The sequence below is a fragment of the Symphalangus syndactylus genome, chromosome 13 (assembly GCF_028878055.3).
Source record: "Symphalangus syndactylus isolate Jambi chromosome 13, NHGRI_mSymSyn1-v2.1_pri, whole genome shotgun sequence".
Taxonomy (NCBI): domain Eukaryota; kingdom Metazoa; phylum Chordata; class Mammalia; order Primates; family Hylobatidae; genus Symphalangus; species Symphalangus syndactylus.
The window spans coordinates 35,188,354-35,206,709 of NC_072435.2; the positions used below are offsets into that span (position 1 = coordinate 35,188,354).

Sequence of the window (18,356 nt, forward strand, 5' to 3'; positions counted from 1 at the left end):
GTATGCTCTCATAGAGATGTCATTGACTGATACTTACTTGTGGGGCTGGAGAGGGAGGATGGAGTCCCTGAGGTTCCAAGATCCACTGTGGAGTTCCCAGGAGCTGAGGGGAAGTCCTTATCAGTGAAAGCAGAAAGCACTCTCTTGGCAGAAATGGCAAGAGGGGAGACTATTTATGGGGTTTGTTGCATGTGTGGCTTGAGCTGGGTCAGTCTCTTGAGCTGGGCAGAGGGACACTTAAATAATTTCTGCCCTCCTAAATCTTTTGCTTATGAAGAGGACTTAATGGGTTTATGAGGAGGGGCCAGCTCCTGCTCCTCTTGGTGTAGGAACCGAGGCACGTAGACACGAGTTGAATACTCACTGCTGGTGGTGGACACAGAGCTCTGCTGGGTGAAACCTGCATAGAGAAGAAGGGAGGAGAGTGGGTAAGAGACAAGGAGAGGTGGGGGACCAAATAGAGGTCAATGCTACCCTGGTGCAATGAACTGAGTTTCATGGTACAGGGACCATTGAAGATTTCCTATCAGCATCCTCACATCAGGAAAGAATGCCCTGAAGGAACAGAGTCCACAATGGTAAGGAAACCACAAAGTCCAGACCTTAGTCATCCCATGTAGAGCACATGACAGAATTTTCAAAGGCCAGGCAGGGAGAGTGACCTCTAGTTAGAGATTAGAGGCTGCCTGGCAAGGAGGAAGAGATTTCAACCACATCACAGCCACTCACCATTGACATAGAGACTGTTCCTGTCCAGGGTGTAGGGGCCCAGCTTTTCAATGCCATTGGTCAGCTTGCTTAGCTCCCAGTACAGCTGCTCCCTGTTGAGTCCAGGGCTTTTAGGGTCAACGTGGTGGGTGCAGATGGCATCCACTCCAGTGGCTGCCCCATCCTTCTTGGGCCTGGGGAGGGTCAGTGGGAAAAATGACAATGAAAAGATTATCTGGGAAGGGTCTTGCGATTGCTGAGGGAAGGACAGCAAGGACCAGAGAAATGAGAAACCTGGGAAAGAGGTGAGAAGCCACATCGACTCTTAGTGCATGGACTATTTGCTTGCTGAGGACTGTGAGCGGAGTCACGGATATAATGACAAAATGAAACTGACATTTTCATGGACGGGACAGGGGAGCCAGACTTGAGCCCAGTGAAGAGCTCGAAACGAGGATGAAAGTATGTGGATGAGGCATGATTGTCCTGAGAGAAATCCTGGGGACAGAATTTAACATGTAAAGGAAAGGGAGGCACAGGGAATGGAGGGAATTCAGAGGGATGATAAGGGGAGGGGCTCAATCCTGATGATGGGCCATGCAGATTCTCTCTGTTGAGGTGGAGTGTAGGGGTGTTACTGTCAGGAAACACACTGATCCTGAAGCCAGCGACTCCTGAATTCCACCTTTGGTGAGGATATCCCTAGGAAGTGCAGCAAGGAAGCAGTGCAAAGTCTTTTGGAATGAGTACAAGTGGGGCAGCCAGGCTGGAAATTCTAAGTTCTCACCTAAGCAAGGTCAATCTGCAGCCAGAGTACAGAGGGCCGACACTGGTGTTCTTGAACAAGGGCTTGAGCTGTGGAAGAGGGCAGTGAGTAGGAGGGCTAAGTTTTATGTAAGAGCCAGGCAGAAGTGAGATGGGCAGGGCTGGCCTCGGTGGGGGAGGCTTGCATCTCTCTTTTTTTCTTTTTTTTGTGAGATGGAGTCTCGCTTTTTTGCCTAGGCTGGAGTAAAGTGGCACGATCTTGACTCACTGCAGCCTCTGCCTCCTTGATTCAAGTGATTCTCTTGCCTCACCCTCCCAAGTAGCTGGGATTACAGGCATGCACCACCATGCTCAGCTAATTTTTGTATTTTAGTAGAGATGAGGTTTCACCATGTTGGCCAGGCTGGTCACAAACTCCTGACCTCAGGTGATCCACCTGCCTTGGCCTCCCAAAGTGCTGGTATTACAGGCGTGAGCCACCGCTCCCAGCTGAGGCTTGCATCTCTTGGGGCAAGAGTGGGTTGGGTTTGATATTCTTCCATCACCCTGGAATGGATGATGTAAGAGGGACTGGGTATCGTGAGCAGGGCAGAGTGTGGAGGGCAGGACACTAACCAGACCCTGCAGGACCCTCTCCGTGGTGTTGAACTTCCTGGAGCCAGGGCGACGCATGTCCTCCTCGTACTGCAGGTTGGTGATGGTGAAGTTGAGGCTGAACGGCATCAGGAGAGGGCCAGCAGCTGTAGTGGGAGTGGGAAATAGACATTATGTTCAAAGTAGAGAGAATAGCACTTTGCAATAACCATATGCAGCAATTAAATTGAGTGACATAATAAATATTTTCCATGCCTTTCTTATGTATGATACAATTCATTTTCTAAAGTAGATTATATAATAGTAGTTAGATACCGAGCATAGCTCTTGGTACATATTTAGTGCTCAATATTGTAAGGTGATATCTGTTATCTTTATTATCACCATCACCATCATAACTATCATTGTCATCATTATTATTATCATTATTGTCATCACAAGTACCACCAGCACCACCATGACAATCCCCATCATGAACCACAAACATCATTATCACCATCATCACATTCAACATATCATTACCATCATAACCCCACCACCATCACTGACATCATTCTCATCACCATCATCATCATTGTCATGGACATCACCATCACCATCATCAACAATGTCAGTAGCATAATAATAATCATCATCATCATCAACACCACCACCACCACCACCATCACTCAACATATCATTACCATCATAACCCCATCACCATCACTGACATCATCCTCATCACCATCATTGTCATTGTCATCGATATCACCATTACCATCATCAATGTCACTAGCATAATAATCATCATCATCATCATCATCAACACCACCACCATCAACGTCACACTCAACATATCATTACCATCATAACCCCCACCACCATCACCAGCATCATTTTCTTCAACATCATCATCATCATCATCATCGTCATTAACATCACTATCACCATCATCAACAGTATCACCATCATCATCAACAGCACCACCAACAACATCATCATCATGACAAGAATACAAGCTCACTGAGAGCAGAGATTTTGCATTGTTTTTGTTTTCCCTCCTGTATCTCTGGGATCTGGTACACACTAGGTGGTCATCAAATTTCTTTGGTCCACTCACTATCAGTAGGTTTGCTATGACTTTCCATCTTCATCTGAGTAAAAATGACAGAGATAGCATGCTCTAATAGAGATGTCATTGACTGGTACTTACTTGTGGGGCTGGGGCTGGAGGTTGGAGTCCCTGAGGTTCCCACATCCACTGTGGAGGTCCCAGGAGCTGAGAAGAAGTCCTCATTAGTGACAGCAGAAAGCATTACCATGGCAGAAATGCCAAGAGGTGAGACTTTTATAAGGTTTGCTACATGTGGGATTGAGATGAGCCTGTCTTTGAAACTGAGGCAGAGGGGAGCTTGAATAACTTCTGCCTTCCCAGCTGCTTTGCTCAAGAGGAGGACTTATGGGTTTATAAGGAGGGGCAGCTCCTGCTTTGCTTGGTGTAGGATCATGGGCATGTGGACATGAGTTGAATACTCACTGCTGGTGGTGGGCATAGAGCTTCGATGGGTGAAACCTGCATAGAGAAGGAGGGAGGAGTGTGGGTAAGTTACAAGGAGATGTGGGGGACCAAATAGGGGTCAGGGCTACCCTGGTGCAATGGAAGGAGTTTCATGCAGCAGGGACCATTAAAGATTTTCTATCAGCACCCTCACATCAGGGAAGAATGCCCTGATGGAATTCATTCCATGATGATGAAGAAACCATGAAGTCCTGGCCAGGCGCTGTGGCTCAAGCCTGTAATCCCAGTACTTTGGGAGGCCAAGGCAAGGCGGATTACAAGGTCAAGAGATTGAGACCATCCTGGCCAACATGGTGAAACCCTGTCTCTACTAAAAATACAAAAATTAGCTGGGTGTGGTGGTGGGCGCCTGTAGTCCCAGCTACTCGGGAGGCTGAGGCAGGAGAATTGCTTGAATCCGGGAGGTGGAGGTTGCAGTGAGCTGAGGTCATGCCACTGCACCTCAGCCTGGCGACAGAGCGAGACTCTATCTCAAAAAAAAAAAATTATTAAACCTGAAAGTCGGAGAGGAAAAAAGATTGATAAATAACAAAATGAACAGAACCTCAAGGTCTCTTGGGGCAACATCATTTCATTGGAGGTCCAAAGGGGAGAAAGAATCAGAGCAGAAAACAAACAAACACTTTGAGACTCAAGAAGCTGAGAAAACTTTAAGCAGGATACACTCAAAGAAAACCATGCCCAGACACACTGTAATCAAACTACTGAAAATCAATGATGAAGAACAAATTTTGAAAGCACCTAGAAAAAGTGACATCACTGATCATGGAATAACTTGCTTTATAATACATGTTACATATATACAAGCCCAGAGGAGTTAGGCATGTCACATAAATGGTTGAATTGATTAGAGCAGAGCAGTGAGGAAGTGGAGAGTGAACATCCTGTCTACAGCATGTAAAAAGTTTGCAGTGTTGTGACTCACAAAACAGAAGGCCTGAAGGTGGAATTTAAATTACGGGACACCAGGTTCTATCCCATAATTCCAGAATCACAAGGCAGGGTTAAGGCTTAGGAATGCCCAACTTCCATCTTTTTTGTTTTTGTTTTTTTTTTTTTTTTTGAGTTGGAGTCTTGCTCTGTCACCCAGACTGGAGTGCAGTGGCACGATCTCGACCCCTGAGAAAATTTCTGACTGAGGCAGGAAAATTGCATGAACCCAGGAGGTACAGGTTGCAGTGAGCCGAGATCGTGCCACTGCACTCCAGTCTGGGTGACAGAGCGAGACTCCATCTCAAAAAAAAAAAAAAATTAATTAAAAAAATTAGAAAGTTGAGAAGATGTCAACCATAGCTGGTCTCCAGGAATCGCTAGTGCAAAGCTCCCGAGGCTGGACAGAGGTTAGGGTGCTAGAAGACCACTCAAGCACCTGGGGTGGTCAAAATTTAGAGAGTGGGCCTGGTGTGGTGGCTCATGCCTATAATCCAAGCACTTTGGGAGGCCGAGGCGGGTGGATCACTTGAGGTCAGGAGTTCGAGACCAGCCTGGCCAACATGGTGAAACCCTGTCTCTACTAAAAATACAAAAAATTAGCCAGGCGTGGTGGCGTGCACCTGTAATCCCAGCTACTCGGGAGGCTGAGGCAGGAGAATCACTTGAACCTGGGAGGCGAAGGTTGCAGTGAGCCGAGATCACTCCATTGCACTCCAGCCTGAGTGAGAGAACAAGACTCCATAAGAAAAAAAAATAGACAGTGAGAGGGAGAGTGGAACAGGCCAAGGCTGGGTGGTCAGCAGGGAACAGACCATGCAGTGTTGAATTTCATAGATGCCAGGGAGGAGCTTCCTACCTGTGGAGCTGGGGATGGAGGATGAGGAAATCCCTGGGGAGAATATAGAAGTCACTGGAGCTGAGAAAAAAAGAACATGGGAGAATGATTGGGTGTCTTCCTAAAGGAATATGGGACAGGAACTGCTAATTGGAATTTGGGCTTCTGTCTTGACTCACACCAAGACCTTGATGGGTTAGGGGCTGCTCTGAGGCTGTGGCTGGGCACGTAGGGAGGGAGAATGATCAGTTTCTCTTCTGAGGAATGCACCTTGGGGAGGAAGGGTCCCAAGGCCATTGGAATATCACTGGTTTGAATACTCACTGCTGGTGGCAGGGGTCCGGTACTGATGGTTATAACCTGCAGATAGGGAGGAAAGAGTAAAGAAGGACAATTATGATGGGTGAGAGGCAGGGGAGGGGAAGACGGTCGATCTAGAAATGGAAATCATGGGAAACTTTCATGATGAGCCCATCTGGGCTATCCCTCAGCCAGCCAGAGGGAAGGGAAGGGCTTCCACCTTCGATGTATGACTTCAGCTCACAAGGGAACCTCTATCTCTCAGCCCAGAGTGGCCAAAGTTGAACAAGTCATGGACATTTCATTGAGAAGAGGTGGGGCCAAGATCTTTTGTGAATAAAGAATAATGGCTACATTTTATTTGGTACATATTTTGTGCTTTGTCCTTTGACAATAAGGGTGGAGATCATCACTATTATTATTACTGAAATAAAAATACCATAATAGTTGTCCCTATTTATTGGGAATCTAGTATGTACCAGCAATAATAATAAATACATTACAAGGGTGGAAAGACACATGTATGGATGAGTGTGATTTCTACCCATAAAGATAATTTAGTTTGATTCTTACTCTCTCAGCTTACCTCCTTTCACAAAATTTCATGATAGTGTAATTTTTTTCCACCTTACTTTCTGTGTGTGTGTGTGTGTGTGTGTGTGTGTGTGTGTGTGATGTAGAATTGACAAAAATGTGATCGGTGAAGAGAGTGGTATTTTTAGGTAAAAGTATAGAGAAATGAGGGATAGAAATGGTTCATATGGGGCTGGGCTTGGTGGCTCACACCTGTAATCCCAGCACTTTGGGAGACTGAGATGGGCGGATCACTTGAGGTCAGGAGTTCGAGACCAGCCCGGCCAACATGGTGAAACCCTGTCTCCACTAAGAACACAAAAATTAGTGTAGCATGGCAGTGGGCGCCTGTAATCCCAGCTACTCGGGAGGCTGAGGCAGGAGAATCACTTGAACCTGGGAGGCGGAGGTTGCAGTGAGCTGAGATCATGCCATTGCACTCCAGCCTGGGCAACAGAGTGAGACCATGTCTCAAAAAGAAAAGAAAAGAAAAGAAGAAGAGAAGAGAAGAGAAAAAAGAAAGAAAGAAGAAAGAAAAGAAAAGAAAAGAAAAGAAAGGAAGGAAGGAAGGAAGGAAGGAAGGAAGGAAGGAAGGAAGGAGGGAAGGAAGAGAAAGAAAGGCTTCATATGGTTTGGAATACTGGAGAAAAGTTGGCAAAACGGGTGTGGTGGTAAAAACAAGAGACTTCAGGATGAGAGGGGTGGTGTTGCCATTGCAGCAAGAAAGGAATTGGAGAAAAGAGAATTTGTCCTGAGTGTTTCTCTAGGTCATGGATTGCATCTCCTTTGAGGCTCTGTGAGAGATACAAGGAAAGACGGAACCCAGGGCAGCCCTGTAATTTATCTGGGTTGTTCCTGAATTATCTCGTTTGATTATCAGAACAATCCCACATAGTATTTCTATTCCATTCTACAGAGGGAACGCTAAAGTCTAGGGAGGTTACATGGCTTGTCCTGCATCCAACAAAACAGACATCTGTCTGTCATTCAATAGTACCACACTGTTAAGCCATGCCCTAAATTGGTCTTAATCCTATGGACACAGAACAGGATGTGTACTTGATACTACAATGAAATACTTTGTGTGTATTATCTCCTATGTCAAGGATACAGGAGTATATATCCTCTATTTGAAGTCAGATATAAAGGAAATCTCCAAGTGGATTCAGAGGGGAAATAACAAATTCAGCATTAGGTTAGATCATTAGCATAGAGGCCATTCATGCCTCATTCCTGTCCTGAGATTGGGGCTTGCTCTATTTGGACGATCCACAGTGATGTCTTGTAGTTAGGAGCCTGGAGTTTTCATGAGTCTCCAATCTTCATTTGGAGTTTTCATACTGTCCTGTGTTATAACTGAGTAATTCTGGGCTAATTACTTCCTCCCTGGATGCATAAAGGCTCTCTGTAGAAATGAGTATAGTAACTCACGGAGGTTTGGGTAATATTAATAGGAGATAATGCATACAAAGTTCTCATCACAATTCCTGGCACAATTCCTCTTTTTTTTTTTTTTTTTTTTTTCAGACAGAGTCTTGCTGTGTCACCCAGGCTGGAGTGCAGTGGCACAATCTCAACTCACTGCAACCTCTGCCTCCCGGGTTCAAGCAATTCTCCTGCCTCAGCCTCCCGAGTAGCTGGGATTACAGGCACATGCCACCAAGCCTGGCTAATTTTTGTATTTTTAGTAGAGATGGGCTGGTCTCGAACTCCTGACCTCAGGTGATCTGCCTGCCTCAGCCTCCCAAAGTGCTGGGAATATACGTGTGAGCCACTGCGCCCAGCCCTACAGCTTCCTTTTGATAAAAATGAGCTGCTGTTATGGTTGCTATTCTTGGTGGTGGCATTGCTGTTTGGGTCATTGTTGCCATTGGTGTTGTGTAAACAGTTATTCTTTGAGTGGTATTTGCTCAGGGTGGGGTTATTTCATGAAGTCAGTGGATTCCACTGGCCCATGGAAACTGAGAATTTGCCTCGAGTTGTCATGATGGAAGAAATGAAAGGCAGGAGGGTGAACTGGGCACCCACTTCCCACTGAGGAGACTCAACCATAGGGCCCTCCCTCACCCATTTCTTTCTCCATCGTCTGCAAACTCCAGCTGGACTCTTACAGGTTCAAGGTGGAGGAGGAAACATTTCATTCCAGGAGGTGAAAGGGAAGAGGAAATTGGCCTCCTTTGATGTGCTAGGCATTGAAAAATGAGCCCTCAAAGAACTACAAGATTTGTACCAGAATTTGGAATCTGTGTACAGCAGATGCTCAACCTCGGCCCTACTGACATTTTGGTCCGGATAATGCGTTTTGGTAGTAGGCTGCTTTGTGCATTGTTGGATGTTTTGCAACATCTCTGGCCTCTACTTACTAGATGCCATTAGCAGATGGCCGGGTGCTGTGGCTCATGCCGGTAATCCCAGCACTTTGGGAGGCTGAGGCAGGTGGATCAGCTGAGGTCAGGAGTTCAAGACCAGCCTGGCCAACATGGTGAAACTCCATCTCTACTAAAAATACAAAAATTAGCCAGGCGTGGTGGCGTGCACCTATAATCTCAGCTACTCGGGAGGCTGAGGCAGGAAAATCACTTGAACCTGGGAGAAGGAGGTTGCAGTGAACCGAGATCATGCCACTGCACTCCAGCTTGGGCGACAGAGTGAGACTCTGTCTCAAAAAAATCCCCCAAAAAACATAAAAACAAAAATTAGCCAGGCATGGTGGCACATGGCATGAGAATCGCTTGAACCCGGGAAGCAGAGGTTGCAGTGAACCAAGATTGCACCATTGCACTCCAGCCTGAGCGACAGAGTGAGACTCTGCCAAAAGAAAGAAGGAAAGAAGGAAGGAAGGAAGGAAGGAAGGAGGGAGGGAGGGAGGGAGGGAGGGAGGCAGGGAGGGAGGGAGGGAGGGAGGGAAGGAAGGAAGGAAGGAGGGAAGGAGGGAAGGCAGGCAGTCAGGCAGGCAGGCAGGCAATGGAAGCTTTAAATCCAGGCAAAAAGAAAGTGTCTAAGGCGGTATAGTGAGGACATCATTAATCAAGCATTAGCTTAAACTGTTGGATGAGATTGGACAGAGCGGGATACGCTGAGGCTTGGTGGGCATCAGGACTCAGACCACATAGCAATTTATCAGCCACTGAATGGCAGCTGACGTTTCATGGGAGCTGGAAGCCAGATTCCTACCTATAGAGCTGGGGGTGGGGGTCACAGATATGAGAGGTCTTGGAGAGAACATGGAGGTCACCGGAGCTGAAAGAAAATGCAACGTGAATCGGGATTGTTGGGTCCTATCATTTAGCGAGGGGAGAGCAGGACACTTGGTGGGCACTGGCATCTGTGCCTTGGCTCAGCTTGAGACTTTTGCTATCCTGGAGTTTCTATGGGGATAAGAACCTAGGGAATGGGGGATACTTTCCTCCTGGAAAGCAGGCTTAGGGAGGAAGAATTCCCAGGGCATAGGGACTTCAGGGCCATGATTACTCACTGCTGGTGGTGGAGATCCAGGACCGATGGTTATAACCGGCAGAGAGAGAGAGAGAGGAAGGAAGAAAGGAGTGAGAAGACAGGAGTAGGTTAAGAGAGGGAGGAGGGGGTAGAACTCAAAACACAGGTGCATCAACCCTCCTGTGTGCTTTCTCTGAGGTTCATTCATGAATAACAACAGCTGGGGAGGCTGAGGTGGGAGAATCACGTGAACCTGGGAGGTGGAGGTTGCAGTGAGCCAAGATTGTGCCACTGCACTCCAGCCTGGGCGACAGAGCAAGACTCCGTCTCAGAATAAATAAATAAATAAATAAATAATAGCTAGTCTTTTTTTGTTTGGTTTAGTTTTTGTTTGTTTTGTTTTTTGAGACAAGAGTCTCCCTCTGTTGCCTGGGCTGGAGTGCAGTGGTACAAGCTCAGCTCACTGCAGCCTCCACCTCCCAGGTTCAAGCGATTCTCCTGCCTCAGCCTCCCAAGTAGTTGTCATTACAGGCACACGCCACCACACCAGACTAATTTTTGTATTTTTGGTAGAGACCAGGTTTCGCCATGTTGGCCAGGCTGATCTTGAACTCCTGACCTCAAGTGATCCGCCCACTTTGGCCTCCCAAAGTGCTGGGACTGCAGGTGTGAGCCAGCACGCCCGGCCGACAGCTTGGTCTTATTAGTTAACCGCCTCCTACACTGATGCTCATGATATCCTCACCCTCATTATCATTAACAACAATGACAATAATCAATCGCCAGAGGCCCCTCCTTATTGTGGGGGTTCACTATGTGGCTGGAATACTGCCACCTTCATTAAATAAATGATGGGGACAAAATTTTCTGTTTCCAGGCTTATTTGTGTTTCCTTTATCCATTACGTATAATTTTGTCGTTGCTGTCTGAGTTTCTCCTCTTTCCCGACTTTTCAAAGACAGGAAAGACTTTTGGCAGTATAGTTTCTGGAATTCTTTCATGTGAAATTGAGATAATAAGAGGGGAGGGAAAGAGAGAGAGAGAGAGACTGACTATCGGGAGGGGAGAGGCTGGGGGGTCAGCAGGAGACGATAAAGTTGCAGAATGAGAAGAAATGAGGAAAAGGGGATTTTAGTAAGTATGGTATGTTCTGAAACATGAATTAGATCCTCTTTGGCGCTCTGTGAATAGTGCAAATAAAATTTAGACTTATTTTACATTTGATGGTCTGACTGGTTTTCTTGAAACTTCTGAGACTGGTCCAAGTGGAACCCTGTGGTTTACTTGGGTTATTAGGATTTTATCTTATTTGATCTTCACAATAATATTAGGTGACATTTTAAAAATTTAAAAAAAATCCATTCTGAAAATAGGGCCAGGTGAGGTGGCTCCCACCCATCATCCCAGCACTTTGGGAGGTCCTTGGGCGGATCACTTGAGATCAGGAGTTTGAGACCAGCCTGGCCAACATGGTGAAACCCCATCTCTACTAAAACTACAAAAATTAGTCGGGTGTGGTGGCACGTGCCTGCAGTCCCAGCTATTCAGGAGGCTGAGGCAGGAGAATCGCTTCAACCTGGGAGGTGGAGGCTGCAGTGAGCCAAGACCATACCACTGCACTCCAGCCTGGGTGCCAGAGGGAGACTCTATTAAAAAAAAAGAAAGAAAGAAAGAAGAAAGAAGAAAGAAAGAAAGAAAGAAAGAAAGAAAGAAAGAAAGAAAGAAAGAAAGAAAGAAAGAAGGAGGACACTGAATCCTCTTGACAGGATTAGTAAGATCTAACACATATGGCTGGGCACGGTGTCTCACACTTGTAATCCCAGCACTTTGGGAGGCCAAGGCGGGTGGATCACCTGAGGTCAGGAGTTCGAGACCAGCCTGACCAACATGGTGAAACAAAAATACAAAAATTAGCCAGGCACAGTGGTGTGCACCTGTAGTCCCAACTACTCAGGAGGCTGATGCAGGAGAATTGCTTGAACCCAGGAGACAGAGGTTCAGAAGTTGTGGTGAGCCAAGATTGCACCACTGAACTAGGGAGAATGGGGAATGGGAAATTATTCCTTCAGTCCTGTTTGGGGTGATAAAAAAAGTTTTGAAAACATAGTGGTGAGGGTTGCACAACAAGGTGAATGTATTAGTACTGCTGAATTGTACATTTAAAATGTTTAGAATGGCAAATTTTATATTATTTATATTTTACCACAATAAAAAGTTATTCTTACTTGTTCTTGAGGTCACACTCTCAGAGGCCAAGGTGGACATCCCAGGTGTGGTCAGAGGAGCAAAGAGGCTTCCAGCCAGTGTATTGAAGGTGGTGGTTTTCTTGGCCACAGTGGGACTGGAACCTGTGGTAGCTAAATTAGTGGCTTCAACCATTGTAGTTCTCAAGATAGTGGTTGGACTCACTCCTTCTCCATGACTGGTTTTAGGTGGTGTTGGTGTCTCTGATGGTATCAAGGTCATAGTGGTGCCTGTGACAGTCCTGGAAAATTCTGGGGGTCCAACTGAAGTTACAGATGGTGAGGTTTCTGTGTTCCAGGAGGTCACAGTTTGGGGCTTATCAGTTGTTACAGAGGCACTGGGAAGCCCAGAGACAGCAGGGGAAACAGTCAGAGTTAGAGTGCCCGTGCTGGTCTCTGCTGAAGAGCTGGTGGCCAGTAAGCCTGTAGTCTCTAATAAACCAAGGGAAAGAGTTGAAGTTGGAATCATTGTGCTGGTTTCTGTCCCCGGATGGGTGGAGAGTGAGGCTGTTTTTGCGGAAACACCAGGTGAAGCAGTTGGATTTAGATCAACTCTGCTGGTTCCAGTTACAAGTAGGGTGAAGAGAGAGGATGTTGTCTGAGTTGGGAGAGCTGTGCTAGTCTCTGCACCAGGTCTAACGGAGAGTGAGGCTGTGGTCTCTGATACTTGAGGAAACATAGTTGAAGCAGGAAATGTTTTACTTGTCTCTGTGCTGGGATGGGTACTCAATAAGGCTGTGGTCTCTGGCATACCAGGAGAATGAGTCAAAGTTGGAATAGTTGTCCTGTTTGCTGCCCCAGAACTAGTGATCTGTGAAGTCACCATCTCTGGTGCACCAAGTGAGATTGTTGTCAGTACAGCTGAACTGGCTTCTGTCCTAGGACTGGTGGCCATTACAGGTGTGGCATCTGGACTACTGTGGGAAAAACTGGGGGTTGTTCTGGAAACAGGTGTGCTGGTCTGTGGAGGATGAGTGACCCAGGAAGCCGTTGTATCTGGCTCACTAGAGGGAACAGTCCGAATTGGAACAGTGAAGCCAGTCTTTGTCCCAGGATGGGTAGCCGATGAGACTGTGGTCTCTGGTTCACCAAGAGAAGGAGTCAAAGTTGGAATAGCTGTACTAGTGTCTTTTGCAGAACTAGTGACCTGTGAGGTCACTACCCCTGGTATACTGGGTGGGATGGTTGTAGTTGGAACAGCTGACCTGGCGTCTACTCCAGGACTGGTGACCATTGAGGGTGTAGTGTCTGATCCCCTATGGGAAAAGTTGGGAATTGTCCTAGAAACCATTGTGCTGGTCTCTGCAGGATGAATGAGCCATGTGGCTGTAGTCTCTGGTTCATATGGGGTCTCACTCAATGTTGGGAAGGTTGTACTGGTGTCTGTCCCAGAACTAGGGACCAGTGAGGTCACCAGATCTGACATATCAGGTGAGACAGTTGTCGTTGAAACAACTGAACTGGCTTCTGGCCCAGGACTGGTGATGGCTACTGGGAGTGTGGTGTCTGACTTACTATGGGAAAACTTGGGGGTTGTCCTGGGAACCATTGTGTTGGTCTCTGCAGGATGAATGAGCTGCGTGGCTGTTGTCTCTGGTTCATATGTGGTCTCCGTCAGTGTTGGGAAAGTTGTAGTGCTGTCTGTCCCAGAACTGGTGACCAGTGAGGTCAGCATCTTTGATGCACCAGGGGAGACAGGGAGAGTTGGAACGGCTGAACTTGTGTGTGTCTCAGAATAGGTGATAAATGAGGCGGTCTCTGGCTCACCAGAAGAAAAAGTCAGAGTTGGAATAGTTATACTGGTGTCTGTCCCAGAACTAGTGACCTGTGAGGTCACCATATCTGGTACTTCAGGTGAGACAGTTATTGTTGGTAAAGCTGAAATGGCTTCTGCCCCAGGACTGGTGGCTACTGAGGGTGTGGTGTCTGGTTCACTATGAGAAAAATTAGGGGTTGTCCTGGGAACTGTTGTGCTGGTGACTGCAGGATGAATAACCCATGAGGCTGTTGCCTCTGATTCATGTGGGGACTCAGGCACTGTTGGAAAAGTTGCACTGATGTCTGTCCCAGAGCTAGTGACCAGTGATGTCAGCACACCTGGTATACCAGGTGAAATAGTTGTTGAAATGGCTGAGCTGGATTCTGCCTCAGGACTGGTGACTGTGGAAGGCATAGTGTCTGATTCACTGTGGGAAAACCTTGAGGTTGTCCTGGGAAGAGTTGAGCTACTCTCTGCAGGATGGGTGACCAATGAGATATTTGTAAATGGCTCACCAGTGGAGACAGTCAAAGTTGGAACAACAGAGCTTGCTTCTGTCCCAGGATGAGTGACCCATGAGGCTGTGGTCTCTGGTTGACTTGAGGCAACAGTTAGATTTGAAAACGCACTGGTCTCTGACCCAGAACTAGTGACCAGTGAAGTCACCAGCCCTTGTACAGTAGGGGAGACAGCTAAAGTTGGAATGGCTGAAATTGTCTTTGCCTCAGAATGGGTGACCAATGAAGTTGTTGTCTCTGGTTCATCAGAAGAAATAGTCAGAGTTGGAATAGGTGTACTGGTTACTGCACTAGAACTAGTGACCAGAGAGGTCACCACTCCTGGTACCTCAGGTGAAACAGTTAGAACAGCTGAGCTGGCTTCTGCCCCATGACTGGTGGCCATTGAAGGTGTGGTCTCTCGCTCACTAGAAGAAAGAGTTAGAATTGGAATAGTTGTACTGGTCACTGCCCTGGAACTAGTGACCAGAGGGGTCACCACTCCTGATACCCTAGGTGAAACAGTTGGCATTGGAACAGCTGAGCTGGCTTCTGCCCCATGACTGGTGGCCATTGAAGGTGTGGTCTCTGGTTCACCAGGAGAAAGAATCAGAGTTGGAATAGTTGTACTGTTTACTGCACTAGAACTAGTGACCAGAGAGGTCACCACTACTGGTACCTCAGGTGAAACAGTTGGAACAGTTGAGCTGGCTTCTGCCCCATGACTGGTGGCCATTGAAGGTGTGGTCTCTGGTTCACCAGGAGAAAGAGTCGGAGTTGGAAGAGTTGTGCTGGTTACTGCCCTAGAACTAGCAACCAGAGAGGTCACCATTCCTGGTACCTCAGGTAAAACAGTTGGAACAGCTGAGCTGGCTTCTGCCCCATGACTGGTGGCCATTGAAGGTGTGATCTCTGGTTCAACAAGAGAAAGAGTCAGAATTGGAATAGTTGTACTAGTCACTGCCCTAGAACTAGTGACCAGAGAGGTCACCACTCCTGGTACCCCAGGTGAAACAGTTGGAGTTGGAATAGCAGAGCTGGCTTCTGCCCCATGACTGGTGGCCATTGAAGGTGTAGTCTCTTGTTCACCAGGAGAAAGAGTCAGAATTGGAATAGTTGTACTGATCACTGCCCTAGAACTAGTGACCAAAGGGGTCACCACTCCTGGTACCCCAGTTGAAACAGTTGGAGTTGGAACAGCTGAACTGGATTCTGCCCCATGACTGGTGGCCATTGAAGGTGTGGTGTCTGATTTACTATGGAAAAAAATGGAAGTTGTCCAGGGAACTGTTGGGCTGGTCTGCGCAGGATGCGTGACCAATGAAACTGTTGTGGCTGGTTCACCACGGGAGTTTGTCAGAGCTGGATTAGTTGTACTTGTCTCTGCCACCAAACTGGTGACCATTGAGGTCGCCATCCGTGATACACCAGGCAAGATAGTTGAAGTTGGAATGGCCGAACTTGTCCGTGCTTCAGGATAGGTGACTAATGAGGCTGTGGTCTTTGGTTCACCAGGAGAAAGAGTCAAAGTTGGAATAGTCATATTTCTGCCTGTCCCAGAACTAGTGACCTGTGAGGTCACCAGATCTGCTGCACCAGGTGAGACAGTCATAATTGGAATAGCTGAACTGGTTTCTGCCCCAGGACTGGTGGCTGTTGAAGGTGTGGCATCTGATTCACGATGAGAAAAATTGGGGATTGTTCTGGGAACAGCTGAGCTGGTCTCTGCAGGATGAGTGAGCCATGTGGTTCTTGTCTCTGTTTCATGTGGGGACTTAGTCAGTGTTGGGAACGTTGTACTAGTATCTGTCCCAGAAATAGTGACCAGTGGGGTCAGTGCATCTAGTTCACTAGGTGAGATATTTGTTGGAATGGCTGAGCTGATATCTGCCCCATGACTGGTGGCTGTGGAAGATGCAGTGTCTGATTCACTGTGGAAAAAATTGGGGGTTGTCTTGGAAACAGTTGGGATGGTCTCTGCAGGATGGATAACCCATGAAGCTGTTGTATCTGGCTCACTAGAAGAAACATCTAGAGTTTGAATAGCTGGACTTCTCTCTGCCCCAGAACTAGAGACCAGTGAGGTTGTGGTCTCTGATTCTCTATTGAAAAGAGATGGGGTTGTCGTGGGTACAGCTGTGCTGGTTTCTGCTCCCAGGCTGGTAGCCAATGAGGATGTCTTGTCTGGAACATCAGGGAAAACATATGGGGTTGTGATCATCATTTCTGTGGGGCTTGTGCTGGCCATTTGCATGGATGCATTGAGGGGAGTCAGTGTTCCCAAAGTGGGAGTATAGTCACTGGTCGTCAAGGTGGCTCTGGAAGTGGTCTTCAGAGCTGTGGTGGTGGTCTTCAGAGCTGTGGTGGTGGTCTCTGTTCTTTTTGTCCCTCCTGTGTGTAGTCCTGTGAATTGGGGAATGGGCACACAATTTGAACAAAATAATTACATGTACTGGACTAGCAATAGCTTATTTATTCTCCATAGGAGGAAAGGGAGAGAAATGTCTCTCAGTTACTAGGATGTGCCTGGGATGCTTCTGGAATGGGAAAAGAGATTGTGATTGGTATTCCCCTATCTTACCTTGGTCTGTAACTTGGTTGCATCTTCACCTATAACTCCTCTGTGAATTCTTGACCGCTACTCTATTCCCTCTTCCCATGTGTTTCCTGCACTGTCAGCCTCTGAGCCTTATTCAAGCTCTTCTCTCTGCCTGAAGTGCCCACTTCTCATCATATTCCTTAAGTTCTGCCATTATTGAAATCCAAGCCCACATCCATCTTTACAAATTCATGCCAGAACTCATCTTTGCTTCTCAATATTTCCTTATCACACTGTCTGAATCTGCATTGTATCATCCTTCACAGTCTCATTTGTAACAGCTATTCACGCCTGACTGTTTGGCATATGGTAAGTGCTCAACTAATATTTGTTGAATGATTGAATGAATGAATACGTGGATGGATGTATACTTAAGTGGATCTCCTCCGACTTGAGAGAGATTAAGTATTGTGCATCATGTGTTTGAGAGCTTGGGCTCTGGAATAAGGTAGCCTTGCCTGGGATTCTGGCTCTTTCTCTAAAGAGATGGGTGGCTCTAGTTAAAAAATATTGCTGGACCTCCATTTTCTCATCTATAAAGTGGTGATAAGTACAATGGCCATCTCAAAGTGTTGGTAAAAAGGCACCAAGCACAGTGCCTCACGGGTCACAATAAGACATTACTACTATTACCACGACTATGACCTGCTATTGCTACTGTTATTACTATCACTTCTCCACCTACCATTACTGCTGTTATTGCTACTGTTACTACTACCTATTGCTATGGTTATTACTATGATTACTACTACTACTACTATTGTTACTACCACTATTACTATTGCTACTGTTACTACTACCACTGCTACTACTACTGTTACTACTACCACCACTCTACCTACCATTACTGCAGTTATTACTACTGTTACCACAACTATTACTACCTATCACTATGGTTATTACTATGGTTACTGCTACTTACTATTACTGCTGCTGCTGCTATTACTATTGTTACTACCACTACCACTTAATATTGCTACTCTACCTACAGTAGAGTAACAGCAGTAATGGTAGTGCTCTACCTGCCATGACTGCTCTTATTACTACTGTTGCTACTAGTATTACTACCTATTGCTATGGTTATTACTATGTTATTACTATGGTTACTACTATTACTACTATTGCTGCTACCACTATTACTTATGATTTCTACTGTCACTACTACCACTGCTACTACCTACTACTACTACTGTTACTGCCAACACAACTCTGCATACCATTACTGCCATTATGTCTACTATTACTACTAGTATTACTGCTTATTGCTATGGTTATTGCTACAGTTACTACTACTTACTAGTGCTATTGCTGCTATTGTTACTACCACTACTACTTACCATTACAATTGTCACTACTAATAATTCTACTACAAAATAAACATTTGCTAAATAGAATTCTCCACGAACCACACTAGACACTACCAGAGCTGACCAAGGTGACTGGAATGCCTCTGAACAAGATTCCAGTAGCATTGATGAGACAGCAGCTGCTGACCAGGCTTTAGAAAATGATTCCTAGGGAAGAGGAAGAACTAGCTGGAGGCTTCTCTATAAAGCC

The 18,356-nt window shown here is 46.5% G+C and overlaps 1 protein-coding gene across 1 annotated transcript in view; it reads right to left on the reverse strand.

Annotated features, from left to right (window-relative positions):
- Positions 1-18,356, reverse strand: part of MUC16 (mucin 16, cell surface associated) — a 215,135-nt gene that overhangs the window by 73,173 nt on the left and 123,606 nt on the right. The window contains exons 9-20 of the mRNA XM_055237836.1: positions 11,927-16,603; positions 9,742-9,777; positions 9,441-9,506; positions 5,718-5,753; positions 5,415-5,474; positions 3,584-3,619; positions 3,260-3,325; positions 2,089-2,213; positions 1,496-1,563; positions 730-902; positions 365-400; positions 38-103 (exon numbers count right to left, since the gene is read on the reverse strand). Coding sequence (XP_055093811.1) covers positions 38-103; positions 365-400; positions 730-902; positions 1,496-1,563; positions 2,089-2,213; positions 3,260-3,325; positions 3,584-3,619; positions 5,415-5,474; positions 5,718-5,753; positions 9,441-9,506; positions 9,742-9,777; positions 11,927-16,603 — 5,445 coding nt within the window. The remainder of the gene's footprint in view (positions 1-37; positions 104-364; positions 401-729; positions 903-1,495; positions 1,564-2,088; positions 2,214-3,259; positions 3,326-3,583; positions 3,620-5,414; positions 5,475-5,717; positions 5,754-9,440; positions 9,507-9,741; positions 9,778-11,926; positions 16,604-18,356) is intronic.